The sequence below is a fragment of the Neoarthrinium moseri genome, assembly GCF_022829205.1.
Source record: "Neoarthrinium moseri strain CBS 164.80 chromosome Unknown scaffold41_Wmoseri_CBS_16480, whole genome shotgun sequence".
Taxonomy (NCBI): Eukaryota; Fungi; Ascomycota; class Sordariomycetes; order Amphisphaeriales; family Apiosporaceae; genus Neoarthrinium; species Neoarthrinium moseri.
The window spans coordinates 70936-84939 of record NW_026055155.1 but is presented as its reverse complement, the minus strand read 5'-3'; the positions used below and the strand labels follow the sequence as shown (position 1 = coordinate 84939).

Here is a 14004-nt window from a genome sequence, read left to right as displayed (position 1 = left end):
ACCTTGCAAAGTATCTGCGGATCCCGGCTCTCTTGACCCTTCATCTATCCACGTCTTCCCACCTTCTACTCTCGCTCACCCCGTCCTTTTCCCTCCCTTCTTTTGCAAACCACATTCTGCTACACCTCACGTCAGAAGGCCTAGCTTTTCCATTCTTATCTTGTCTCGCCTCCCCTCTCCCGAGGTGTGCGGCCTTCGTTCGTTACTTTGGGGCAAGACGCAAGACACAGAAAGTCTAAGCCTCTTTTTTGTCTCTGACAACAACCTGGCAATTCAATCCCATGCCAAGCCCAGCAGAAACGCCTATTGCGCCAACTTTATAAGCCCCGGGCACCTTCGTTGTGCGCAGCACGACCTCTTTCTCTGTGGCCAGGTGGATTGTCACTCGTCGCTCAGATCGATCGTGCGAGTTGACTTTTGAGCACTCGACCGTCTCATTCCACTGAGTGACCCGGACCCAAGTACGATGGGCGCGAAAATGCCGGCACCTCATCAACGGTTTTTCACTCTGAGAAACCCCTTCTCCAGATGTGTGCTTTTTGCAGTAGCTTTGCTAGTCTTGCTAGCACTTAGCTGGAAGTCGGATCGGGTGGACGATGTAACGAGACAGATTATCAAGGCCGCAACGCCCAAGACAAAGGGGTCGACCTACCAGCAGCCCATCGGTGATGCACCGGTGGCCACCGAGGCGGATGTTGTCCCCGTGTCCGACCATGTCATGGACTGCAGCGTGAAGCCAAGCTACATGGAAGAGCTGAAGTCCGCCTATGAACTTCAGGATGGATTCCAATACCTCAAGCGCTACGTCAAGATCAACCGCGAGCCGATCGCCCGAAAGTCGATTACGAAGCTGAACCAGGAGTTCCTGCCCAATGGCTTTAAGACCATCAACTCCAACTTCCCCAACAACTACGGCCAGGAGACTTGCCTGGAACCCCTCCAAGTTCCTGTTTCGCAGTCACCCTTCCCAGCCACCGGCAACCTCTCTGACTTCATGTTTGGTGTCTCGACCACTTTCAAGAGGTTCAACTCTAGCAAGACGACTCCGGTCGACGAATGGACCTACTGGTTGACTGACGGCAAGGGCAACTCCAACGGCGGCAAGCTGGTTCTTCTGCTGCTTGATGCATCAGAGGAGCAGATCTTGGAAGCCAAGACTGTCCTGGACCAGCGCGGCGTTGACGTCGACGTTTATCACTCCGACTCTCGTATGGAGATGGCTGTTCGCTACCTGACCCTGGTGCCCACTTTGTACAACCACCCCGAGCGACCCAACAAGAAATGGCTCGTGACCTGCGACGACGACACTTTCTTCCCCAGCGTCCACGCCTTGACAAAGAAGTTCGAAGAGTACGATCCTAGCGAGATGCTCTACGTGGGCACACTGTCCGAGGATGTTAACAACGTCGACCGTCATGGTTCCCAGGCCTTCGGTGGAGCCGGTGTCTTCTTGTCCGTGCCCCTGGCCGAGCAGATCAACAACAACTATGATACCTGCAAGACCGACGAGAAGATCCGGGAGGCCAACTCTGGCTGGGGCCCTCAGGGCGATATCCTGTTGAGAAAGTGTATCTACGAGAACTCGGACGTGCGTTTGTCGGTCATGCGAGGTCTCTACCAGCTGGATCTTTACGGCGATCCATCTGGTTTCTACGAATCCGGCATCAAGCCCATCTCCCTGCACCACTTCAAGGGTGGCGGTTGGCACTCAGCTCTGCCCTGGTACTACACCAAGATTGCTCACATCTGTGGCGAGGACTGCACTCTCCAACGGTTCCAGACGGCCGACGATTTCATCATCTCGACCAGCTTCAGTGTGGCTCACTACCCCCACGGCGTTGATTTCAATCTGAAGCAGATGGAGCGGACGTTCGCTGCTGCTCCCCAAGACAAGGGCTGGAATTTGGATTACGTTTTCGACCCTCAACGCCCCAGTCTGCTTAAGACGGGTCGCAAGATCAGCTGGGACCTCCAGGACGCCATCGTTAACGATGACAACACTGTGAGCCAGATCTACGTGCGCAAGGCTGACGACTGGAGATGGGTCGACCGAAATGGCGAGCCGATGGCCAAGAATGACGGTATCATCGAGTTGGTGTGGATTCCGTAAAGCCCGTCACACCAAGGTACGATGTTTACGACAAACTATTTATGACGGCGAGAGGCGGCGGGATTTCACTCCGCATTCTGAACACTGAGGACTGGAAAACGGCCATTTCCAGATTGTTCAACCAGTGGCACGAGAATCGGGTCAGCATCCCAGGCATTTCGTCTGCGGATCTCCCGCTATATTTCACAGATGATGCCTCCACCTTGGCTACAAAGCCACCACCGCTCGCCTTTTCGCAACGACTCGTCACTCAACGAACCATAATGCATAATTGCCTCAACCCGACCGCTCTTTATACTTGCCGTCACCTCTCATTCGCACATCCTACACCAGGACAACTCTTTCTCAACTACTATTGCTTATCTCAATTGATCATCGGTGAGCCCGGAGTTCAGCGGTGTCGGCTCAAAACGCGAAGCATTTTCACCACGACTTTTGCATGGAGGCGTCGACGGCGAACATCGACGGTCCAGCCACGCTGTCGTACTTGTTCATATGTGCAAGATGTACAATTTAGACTCATTCGGAAGGGAATTTGGTGCATAGACGATATCTTTCATTTTTCTTTTATATTTCTTACATTTCTTGCGGGTCATTCAGGCTAGGTGATTTCCACAGACTCGGAGGCTTCCGACAACAGCAGTCATGTTTTGGATAGCATTGTGGGCGAGGTATTGGGCATGATGGAAATGCGCTACAACCGGTTCTGGACCGATCGACCCCGGCATCGAAGTGCTCGAGACGGGGAAGCGGCAGGCAACGGACATGTACATAAGCCAAATACAAAACAACAAAAAAACAATGAACTGAATCTGAAACTCAATGGCTGCATGTGATTTTGCCTTTTCTTGCCATGCTGCGAGTACCCCAGACAGCGCCGTCAGTGCATGGGACCAGGCCGCGTGGCGTGAAGTCGTAGGCGGCTTGCCACCGTCCTTGCGGGTTCAGTTTTTGCAGATTCGGCGCAGTCTAAACCCACCTCTTAGAAGCAACCTACGCCATCCCACACGGGTATTGACCGGGTCATTCGTAACGGCCACAAAAAAAGCTCGGTCGATCGATGCACAGAAGCTGGGCCGCCGGTTCGTATTCAAGCTACATTTCCATCCCATGGGCGGGTGAGGCGTCAAGGTCACGATTCGCGAACGGGTAGCGCCCGTCCTAACGTGCCGCTGGGACCCGCGCCGTTTCGTCCGTCGTTGCATGTGCTGTAATGTATCTGACGTATGCAACCCCCCCTCTCTGGCACACCAGATTGACACTGGCGGGATCGCAATCAACACTGCTCTCTTGTCGGGCTTGAAGGAGCTCGCCGCGGGACATTATTCAAGTCTGGCTGCGAGAGAGCCCTGATGCCCGAAAACTCAATTCCTCTAGAAAACGAAAACTCTGAAAAGACGTTACATGGACAGCCCGGTGTTCGGTAGGTACCGTGCCTTAGCAAGTAGGTTGCTAGGCTGTCCAGCCTCGCGGCGGCCGAACCCTAGCCAAAACTCAACTTATTCATGTCTTGAGCCACATGGGAAACCGGGAGAACCTTGCGTAAGACTACGATTCATGCCGCACGGCTGTGACGTAAGGGAGTTTGGGATATCGTGCTCAGGAAGACGAAGTAGAACACGCGTACCAGCTAGTGTTTCTCTTATCTCGGGCGACTGAGGGACCGTGTTCATGGCCGGGAAGAGACGGGCTTGTATGACAATTAGGCTGTGTCATCTCGCGGCTCTGCATAGGAAAGAAATGTCTAACAAGAAAATGATCGCTTGCACTAATCAAAGAGTAGTAATTGACGTTAATGGCAAGTATCACCAGGCAAACTGTTCAGATAAACATTTTGATCCCCGTATCCTAACCTGAATGACACCGAAATGCTCAGAAATGACCCTGATAATTCATACAAAATAGACAAAAGCAGGTGAACTGGTGAATACCAGCAAAAGCCCTCGTTCCTCTCCTTCCTACAAAGGCATCCGGACCTCCTTTTTCGTTGTGAACGATTCGCCCTCGAGCTCCGCTGGGGGCATCGAACCCGGCAGCTCTGGCAGCTCTGGGTCCAGGTAGTCGCGCAGGGACAGCTTGCCGAAGAACGAAGGCGAGTCGAGGCTGGCTGGAACGACGCCGGCGCTGCTGACCAGCGACACGGCGACGGATTCGGGCGTCGACACAGCCGGGAACGTCATGGTCGTTGCTGTCGTCGGCCGCGACGACGAGCTCCCCGTGTACTGCCTCTCGAGAGTGGACGTCCTCGCGGACGGGATGATGCCTGTGTGTCGACAGACACGCGTTAGTTTCTGATAGGTATCTTGCCCGAGAAATTGGTGGCCACCCCGAAACCCCCCATGCCCATGTCCATCGGCCCCCTTCCCCCTCTTGATGACGGTGGTGGAGATGAAGACTTGTAGGAACTGCGCAAGCTGGTCTTGCTTGCGGCTCGGTGCATCATACCTATCTGCGCGCTCCCGGGGGAGGCGGCGGCAGGGGCGCCGCCGGGCTCGGCCATGACCCGGCGCGGGAACCCGCTGATGGGCAGCACGGTGCTGCCCGAGGGGTAGGCCGCCGCCTGCAGGCCGAGCGAGAGGCGGACCTCGGACGTCTCGTCCAGGACGTCCAGGCGCAGCGGCTCGAGCACAAAGTGGCCGTGGAAGTGCATGCCCTGGAGCATAGGCTGCGTGAGCGGGATTCGCTGCGCGGGCGACCGCCCGCTGTCGTCCTCGACTAGGAAGTACGGCTCGAAGGCGCCCTCGAGGCTCGAGCTGGAGATGAGGAACCAGCCGAGTGCCCTGATCTCCGTCGAGGCCTGTCGGAATCTGCAGTATATCGACCCTGCGAGCGTTCTAGTCAGTATTTGGGGAGGGGAGATGCCACTCTGGAAAAAGGGGTAAGCTACCTGTGCATGTGTATCCCGAATGGGTTTGCTTGACAGAACCGGCATCACGCTCGAAGAAGAAAGTGCTTGCCACCAACCGATGGGCCGCTTCACGAATAACACCTGGATTCTGTCTCAAAACGTCCTCAGTCTCGCGCTCAAGTTCATCTATCCTTGAGACGTCTGCAAACTTGGGGAGTTGAGAGAACAACTCAGGGTTGATGCGCAAATACTTCTTGCGGGCCGACTCCTCCATCGACCCCCTCTGGTGCATGAACTTGTCCCACACGGTGTCACCTTGTCTGTGATCATTGGATCTCTCTGCACCAGCGCTGGGGTTGTTGAATGATAACAGCATTGGCGTCCTAGGGTCGCGATGGAAGTAGCCAGTGCCGGGATTTCTGGTGGATGTGGTGTAGGACGGGTTAGAATTGTTGTTGCGGACCTTGTAGTTTCCAGCACCACCGCGGCCCTGCCTGAGCACCGCACTCTTGCCAGGCGTTATCGATGCGGACGTATTTGTAGCGGACATAGACACAGATACAGACGACGGACGAATGCTGGAGCCGTTCCTGTCGCCAACGTTTCGGCCAGTGCCGATCGACAGCAACATATCTGGGCTCGAGTCACCGTTCCATATAGCATCCGCTTCGTGATGGCATACCCAGACGGGACAAGTGAACTGTGCGCTACCATCCACGTACTCGTTGCTCGTCTCTTCCTTGAGGAAGGGTTTGAAGAACGGCTGTGTAGCTGCTGTTGCTCGCGCAGCTTCCCATGTGCGGGCCTCCTTAGACGGTACGTCCGAACGTGTGAACCGATATGGCAGCTTCTTATTCGGAGGGTCTGGCCGGTTGTAGTTTGCGAACAGTACAGGCTGTTGCTCGATCGAAGTCGTGGCAGTGACGGCAACCTTCAGCGAGATGTTGTGTCGTGATCGATGCACACTGCCGCCGAAGAACGGCTGATCTGAAAAGTACCTCTTCAGCGCTTTCTCAAAGGGCTGCGTCTTGTACAGGCTTCCGTGATAGAGGCTCGACAGCATCCCAAAGACGGGCACGCTCTTCATCTCGCGAGGCGTGAAGGCCTCTCTGCAGAGATCCTTGAATTTCGCTGTAGCGGCCTGTAGCGACCACTTTTTGACACCCAAGCCAATAGCTATAAGACCACCCGTGTTTGTGCCTACTATGAGGTCGAAAAACAGCTGGATGGGTAAGTCGGGCCCAAGAACCTTTTCAATCTCCCGGAGCACCTGCAATTGCACGATACCACGGATGCCGCCACCGTCCAGACAGAGCGTTCGGGTGCCCGCGTGGGTTGGTTTTACGTTGATGACCCATGGGGGGCTGGCAATGATATCTCGGACATGCAGAGGACACCGGCTGATTTCGATGGTGGTCTTTGAGGTCTTTGTTCCGTATATCTGCACGCATGGGAGGCAGAGTACGTGGCCGCACGGAAGAGCACACTCGGGCAGCTCTCGCAAGCAGCAGAGACACGCTGAATAACTGACGAAATCAGTTGCTGCGCCTAGGATGTTGGAGTACTGCTCGTTCAGCCTTTCTCTGTGAAGAAGCGCGGCGACCTGGAGCTCAGGCATGTCTGGGAACTCCTGGCTTAGTCTAAAAGCAGACGACTGTAGCTGGATAAGGCTCCCTCTGATCAGCTGGTTCCAAGCAGACGCAAACTCTGTGGGATCAAAGTCGGACTCGTAGTCACCATGGCCAATAATTTTGCCGTGGATGTTTTGGTGGCCTTTGGGATTGTGCCCAGATCTCACATTGCAGCATCGGCCAAGCTCACCGGGGAAGGCTGGATTGATATAGGTGCAGGGCCAATGCAAATCTGCAAAAGTCTGGATTGCTGCTGCACAAGGCTTGGCGTACCTGTCGTCCAGAAGACGAGATGCAGTACCTGTTGCAATGAGTTTGACGGCGAGACACGAGGGGGAATGTAGAACATTGGACTCACCTAGGAGATTTTGTCTGACTGTGTCAAACATGACACATGATGCTATTATTGGCACCATTGCTCGGAAGATCTGTTTTGCGTTGCTCTTGATCCTCTCATTGCTTGCCCGGTCCCGAACAGCTAGTGCAAGGTTCAATATATTGCCTTCGAAATTTCTCGACGCGGGGCTGTGACGTAGGGTCTCTTTGATGAAATCGAATGGTGTATCAAGATCCCTCGTGAAATGGTCAAATGCTGCTTGCAGGTAGAATTGGAGTTTCTCAGGGGTCGCCAGCATTCGCACCCGTCTCTTCCGAATTTGCGAAAGCGTGGCTCGCTCCCGAATCAATTCTGCCAACTTGCCGGCTTGCTCGTTCATAAGCATATAGGAGCCCTTGTACGGGATCCTGACCACGCTCACAGAGGCGTAATAACACTCCAGCAGCTCCTTGGTGCTGGAGACTGTCTTGCCGCGCTTCCTCCACTGTTGCACATACTCCTGGAGCGCAGGCTCCCTTGAAATCGCTCCGTGGATATCAGACATCAGCATCTGGGTTGCTACCTCGACATCCCACTCCTTTTCGTCGATGTTGGGCTCTGATGCATTGAGTACGATAATGGCATGAGGGAGCACCGGTTGGTTGAGTGACTTGTCGATGGATGCTGCACCCCAACGCAGCAGCTTCGGCAGCACTACTGACTCAAATGCTCGGGGGTTGCGGAGCACGAATACTACGACGTCTGAGAATGTGTACAAGATTCGAGGATAAAGCTGAGAAACAGCGTATTCTCTCTTCTTGGTGTTGGGGGTCTTGGCCCAGGATATTGGTCTGGACGTGCTTGTCCTGTAGCCATTCGCGAGATCATCTGCGCGATTCCTCAACTGCTTAGGCAATGTCTCACCTCCGCTAAGTCCCTCGCAGTCGCAAAGCAGGAGCGGGTTGCTGGTATACAGTGTTGAGGGATCTGCATATAGATGAACGTCTCCTGTTGTAGGAATACGGTCATAACTAGACGAGGTCACTGGGGAGTAGTATCTGGACGCTTCCAAAGATGTCATATCTTGGCGGTCTATGAGCAGCTTTATGATAGTGCTCTTTCCAGCTCCTACGCCAGTACGTCAGGAGGTTTACAACTTGTCTTCCAGATATTAGCACTCACCTGTTTCACCGATGAATGAGGCTAGTTGAGGGTGCCTTTCGGAGACTTCCTCCACCATGGAGTCTGCCATGATAGCTGCAAACCTTCCATAGTCATGGAAGACGGGATGCCCCGTAGGATCGCGACCGAAGCCGAACCAAGACGTATCCTCATCTTCGTGCAGCTCAGCTTCATGCTCAGACTCTGAGCGAGCCGGCTCTAGAATCTGGCGGAGACGATGTAACACTAGAGGATCAGATTTCTCATGTGGTTTCCCGTTCCTTCAGACAATTAGCTATGGAATGCCACCCGAGATTGAGGTATACACACCAACCGACCTGGCCCGGCAGGTGCAACACCCATTTTGGCCAGCATGCGTTGCAGAATGCAAGGTTGTTGCACTGGGTGCAAGTGTATACGTTGACGCTAGTCGTGCCACAGGTTTGGCAAGGCTGTGTTGGTATTGCTGGAGTACTATCCGCCATTGTGGTTGAGCTTAGGACATCACTGTGGCAGTCTACCAATTGAACCTATTTCTTGTACGTATTCTGTACGTAAAATTTGAGCGCGCGGAGGAGAGGTGAGATCTAGGCCTCTTATTTCAGCCGCAGGAGGGGTCCTCGATCTGAGACCTGTCAGGCTGGGATGGCTGGCTGAGAGCGACCTTTTTCTTCTCCTGCAGGCTGACCCTCCCCACAAACCGATCCATGCTAACTTGTATGCAGCTTGCTTGGCTCTGTGCAACACGCCGCGTTATCATCCACCTCGTCTATTTGACGGGGATAATCGCCACGGATGAAGGCAAGATCAGCAAGGTGACTTGAATAAGATGAGCATGTGGGTCTGGGTTCCTTCCACGAACTTGAAAGGTCTGCCACTTGACAGCAGAGCAGCTGTTCGGGACAGATGAACTATCGAAAAAATGCTCAGGATTATTGACTTAGTAAAGAGCTTGATGAAGCTTGTAATTGCGGCTCTCCAACTTGTGGGTATTTCTACGATCCTTCGTTATGCTTAATTACTTCGTACATAGTTGAATTTGCTGCCAGTTGGAGAACTGTTGCAGGGGTTACATGGAACTTGGTCACCGCTGCTGATGGCGACTCGTCATGAAGGGAAGCCGAAACTCATGGCCCAGCTTGGAAAAAGCTTTACCCCTCCCAAAGATGTGCCCGTTGCTGTCGCACAGAATGATGTCCCCAGTCCACCGGTGAAGACCTCTTGACTTCGAGGCTTGAGTCCGTAGCCCGTGCTTCGTTCTTCAGTCTTTAGGGGTCATTAGTTACGGCGACAATCTTGATAAGTCGCTCCATACCCCACAACTCCACAGCTTGCAACTAAGGCAGATAGCTGCAGATCCAGAACGGGTGCAACAACTACGAATCAGCCAATCATGAGCTGACTTCGTTACCAGGTTGATTCGTAAGTTCTCTGCATCTGAAATTCTGAAACCAAGTCTGAGCGGAGGATCGTGCCATCAGGGCCGGGAGTTGTGATAGCATCAATAACATTACGAATTAGTCTTTGGTAACAACAGCGGCAGATTCTAGTCTGATCGACTCGCCCATACCCTAGTAAGGCCGGTCTTGGGCCCATTGGACGGAGGCTGCAATATAGCAACAATAACCGGGTTTAGTCGTAGAGTTTCTGGGAGCAGAACACCCAGATTGGTCCATGCTGCGATTGCCAAGGGCCCCTTGAGCCTCTACTATGTAGACAGCAGTAATGACAACCTGTTTACTGGGCCAAAGTGGTTTCCCCTGATTGGCAACTACCAGCGCCCGTAATTTGGAGGCCGGCGGTCTAGTATGTGATAGTTTGGCAGCTAGGAGAACCGGGGAATTGTGCCGACAAGATCTCATGATTTACCCCCTGTGGCTGGCGGACAATATCCATGGCGTCTGGGTTTGGCATCTCGGCCATTTCACGATTCGTCGTGGTCTGAAGGCCCCTCCCCATGGCCACGCATCGGCACGAGAAGCTTGCGGCGCACGACTCCACATGCAGGGCAGTCGCTATGATGGCAGACGGGCAGACGGGCAGACGGGAGACGGGGAGACTGACCGGCGACCCACGTCTGTGTTATCGCGCACAGAGCCTCAAAAATGCCACGAGTCTTGACAAGATGTATTCTGTCTGCATTAGTTCTCGCAAAAATGTCCTCTTCCATCTACGCAAAGAAGTGTGAAAGTTTGCAGCCACGTGCGAATGCCGGGGTTACGCGTCAGGTCGCATGTAGCAGCAAGAACACCCATTGGAGCAGCCAGCCATGTCCGCGCACGGGCTGGGCGTTGGTGACAGGTGCTAACTTCCAGCTTAGTACTGGAATACATGCCCCTGGAATCCAGACCAGACACTTTGGGGTGCACCGCCACACCATCGTTCAACTTGACTATAGCTGAGCTGCTGACGCCACAAATGCCACGCTGCCGGCGTTGCGGGATGAAGTCATTGCACCTCAGGCGCCGATCAGCAAGATTTCCATACGCATGCCGAGCCGGAGGTCTTCGATGCGACAAATCTTGCACAAATACACATTTGCGTGCGCTTCTTTACCCAGATGCGACGATAATCCTGTCTTATTCCGGAACCATCTGGCCTAGATCTCATTCTCGTGCCACCACCGATCGAACCCCTCCGACCCCTCCGACCCGTGCAAGATAGTAAACAAATCACCCCGCCCATGCAGAACAACATCCTCTCGGTCCCCTTCCGCAAGGGCGCCCATCTGTCGCTGTCGACGGCCGTGCGGCAGTACATCTCGACCAAGTATGATCAGCACCCAGACATGTTCCGGCAGGATCTCGAGGTCATCGAGTCCCTGCGCCGCGATGCCGTCAACGTGCGCGAGTCGCACTCGAGCGGCGTCAAGAAGCTGCAGGCCTACGCCGCCCAGCTGGTCTGGATGGCCGGCAAGTTCCCCATAGACATTGGCGCCGACTTCACTTGGTACCCTTCGCTGGGCTATAACACAGAACGGCCGATAGTACACAACAACCTCCAGTACGAACTTGCCAATATCCTCTACAACCTTGGCGCCTTGTACTCGCAGCTCGCCGTCACCTGCAATCGATCCGATACCGAGGGTTTGAAAACGGCTGCAAGCTACTTCAACCAGTCAGCAGGCGTGTTGAAGCATGTCAAAGAACAGATCATACCGGAACTCCGTACCACGCCGCCCGAAGACATGGATGAGCACACCCTCGAATCGCTGCTGCAGCTCCAGCTCGCCCAGAGCCAGGAGTGTTACTGGCAGAAGGCCGTTATGGACGGCTACAAGGACGCATCGATAGCCAAGCTTGCTGCGCGGGTCAGTGACCTGTACAATACAGCTGGCGAAGCTGCCATGCGATCCGAGGCCATAAGCAGCAGCTGGATACACCACATGAGCGCCAAACACCACCACTTCGCCGCCGCCGCGCAGTACCGGGCTGCGTGCGACTGTCTAGAAAAGCGCAAGTATGGCGAAGAAGTTGCCAGACTACAAGATGCCGTTGCCTGCGTGAACGAGGGCTTAAAGGAGAGTAGAGGAGGCTACCTGAACAAAATTGTGGTTGACGATCTCAACGGATTAAAGAGGCGTGTGGAAGAAGATCTGAAGAGGGCCGAGAAAGACAACGACCTGATTTACCTGAGTAAGCATGCTCAGATACCCCAGCCTACAAATCTACATGAGGCTGACAATTTTCAGACGTTGTTCCCCCTAAATCTGAACTGAAGATACTTGACCGGGCGAACATGGCAATAGCCAAGGTTCCTCCTCCGGTATCAGCCCCCCTCGACCACTTGGGTGACAAGGAGGAGTTTGGTCCAGCTCTATTCACGAAGCTTGTGCCCTACTCGGTACACATTGCTGTGTCTATCTACGAGGAGCGTCGCGATCGTCTTATCAACCAAAATATCATCGCAGAGCTTGAGGTTTTGAATGAAAGAATCCATGAGATCATGTCGTCACTCAACCTCCCGGGTTCTATTCAGTCATTTGAGAAGCCCTTGGGGCTACCTGGTACTCTTGTTCAGCATGCTGAAGAGATTCGGCAAGCGGACGCAATCAACAGACTCCAGCGCAGCTTCTCTGATATCGAAAAGCTCAGAGCTGCCGACATTGCCGTTTTTGAGGAGGGCAAGGGTCTTTTACAGGCCGAGGAAGAAGAAGACACGCGACTGCGTCAAAGATTTGGTACTGAGCGATGGGCTCGGCCCGATAGCCGTTCTGATCCCGTACAAGGTGCCAAATTGTGGAACCAGGTCGGCGAAGCGGCAGGCTGGTTCAGCAACAGTGGAAGTAGCGATGCTCTTGTTCGTGAAAAGTTCTATGCTGTTGAGCCTCTTCTAGCCGTGCTCGCTGGCCCGGACAGGGGCATGATGGACTTTGTACCATCGTCGCGACGCACGGAGATCCCAGAAACTCTGAAACCCGCCATTGGCCGCCTGAGAAGCGTCTACAACGACGTCACACGCCTTGAGAGCCGGCGACGTCGAAAAGCCGAAGCGCTGCGGGAGAAAGCCAAGAGCGATGACATCAAGTCGGATATCTTGGGTGAGGCTGCGCGACTTGAGCGTAGTCAGGCAGTCGCTACTGCCATCGTCCCCGCACATTTTGAGGATTTCTTCGAGAAGCGACTAGACTCACTCTACGAGCCGGACATGGAGTTAGTTCAAAAAGAAGGTGCAGAGCAGGAGAAGCTGATAAACGACTTGATCCGGGTGAATCGCGAATTTGAGAGTCAAAAGAAGGTGGTCGGCGACAGAGGCAACCGCGAGCGCGAGCAGGCATTGCAGAAGCTGGAGAATGCATACTACAAGTACAAGGAGCTCATCAGCAACGTCGAGGTTGGTAGAAAATTTTACAACGACCTCAGTCGCATCGTTGGGGGCTTCAGAGACGGAGCCAGGAGCTGGGTCACGGAACGTAGGCGTGAAGCCCGGATGTTGGAGGACGAGCTGTCTATGCCGCCGCTGCATAACCTGAGCCTGGACCAAGGTGCCCAGAACTACGGCCAGATACCAGGCCAAGCTCCGCAACAGCCGCCACAGGGTTATTTTAGCCCTCGGCAACAACCACAACAGCCGGCCAGACAGCCCGTCCAAAGCCCGGCGGAGGCACATATCCAGAGCTGGGCACCGCCCGCCGAGACGGTCGCCCCTCAGCCACAGCAACCCAGGGCGAACCCCATGCAAGCAATGTGGAACCCAGACGCGGGCATCAAGTTCGCCGGCTCACCGACGCCAGCCTCGTCCACTGCCAATAATCCCGCAGCCGGGGGAACATGGGACCCTACGAAGGGTATTCGGTTTGGTTAGCGTGTTCGCTGGGTCTGCAAGATAGAGAAGATGAGGCGCGGCATATGGACTTAGACTTGCAAATATCATAAATGAGATGTTTCAGCCAAACATTTGCAGTTTTCCCTTCGATCTGAACACGTTCTACACTGATGAGCATCTTGTGCCAACGAGACTCGTGGAGCTGCAATTCAAACATCGTTGAAAAACTCTGAAAATCTACCCGCCAGCCTCTGGCACAACCGCAATAGTAAGCCAACTGTAGGATCAGCGACGGAGCAATATTTGCTACCTCATTAGCTAACGTTATGCCATCCATAAGGCTGCCTACATATCTCTGGGCTTTGATGACTGAAATAAATGGTGCTCAGGGGCCCGGCTTCCGGCCGGAGCACTAATGTATTTTGTGACGCAGGCGCATGAAATGTCCAACCAAAGGACGGGGCATGATCTAGAGTTGGTATACCAGCTGTGCTTGCCTCTCACCGCAGAAGTAGCGCTGATGATTGACGGAAATAAGTTGTCACATTCTCACCGCGCCATTGCTAAATTCCCAATGGTACCAAACAGGTCCTCGAAAGGTAGTATCAAATTTGGGCGCCATGATCCGAGGACGATGAAACGTGGGAGGTGGCTACCGCCAGCAGCACATGAA

At 54.0% G+C, this 14004-nt stretch overlaps 3 protein-coding genes across 3 annotated transcripts; 2 read left to right on the top strand and 1 right to left on the bottom strand.

The window, feature by feature from the left end:
- Positions 1 to 478: 478 nt before the first annotated feature.
- JN550_009195 (uncharacterized protein) lies at positions 479 to 2110 on the top strand (the record flags this gene model as incomplete). Its single annotated transcript, XM_049321241.1, has 1 exon — positions 479 to 2110. The coding sequence occupies one exon, from the start codon at positions 479 to 481 to the stop codon at positions 2108 to 2110; it is 1632 nt and encodes a 543-aa protein (XP_049168771.1).
- A 1958-nt stretch (positions 2111 to 4068) lies between these two features.
- Positions 4069 to 8429, bottom strand: JN550_009194 (uncharacterized protein; the record flags this gene model as incomplete). Its single annotated transcript, XM_049321240.1, has 5 exons — positions 4069 to 4373; positions 4556 to 4933; positions 4998 to 8033; positions 8088 to 8347; positions 8401 to 8429. The coding sequence occupies 5 exons, from the start codon at positions 8427 to 8429 to the stop codon at positions 4069 to 4071; spliced, it is 4008 nt and encodes a 1335-aa protein (XP_049168770.1).
- A 2320-nt stretch (positions 8430 to 10749) lies between these two features.
- Positions 10750 to 13370, top strand: JN550_009193 (uncharacterized protein; the record flags this gene model as incomplete). Its single annotated transcript, XM_049321239.1, has 2 exons — positions 10750 to 11701; positions 11758 to 13370. 2 exons carry the CDS (start codon positions 10750 to 10752, stop codon positions 13368 to 13370), a joined length of 2565 nt encoding a protein of 854 aa, XP_049168769.1.
- Between the last annotated feature and the right edge of the window lie 634 nt (positions 13371 to 14004).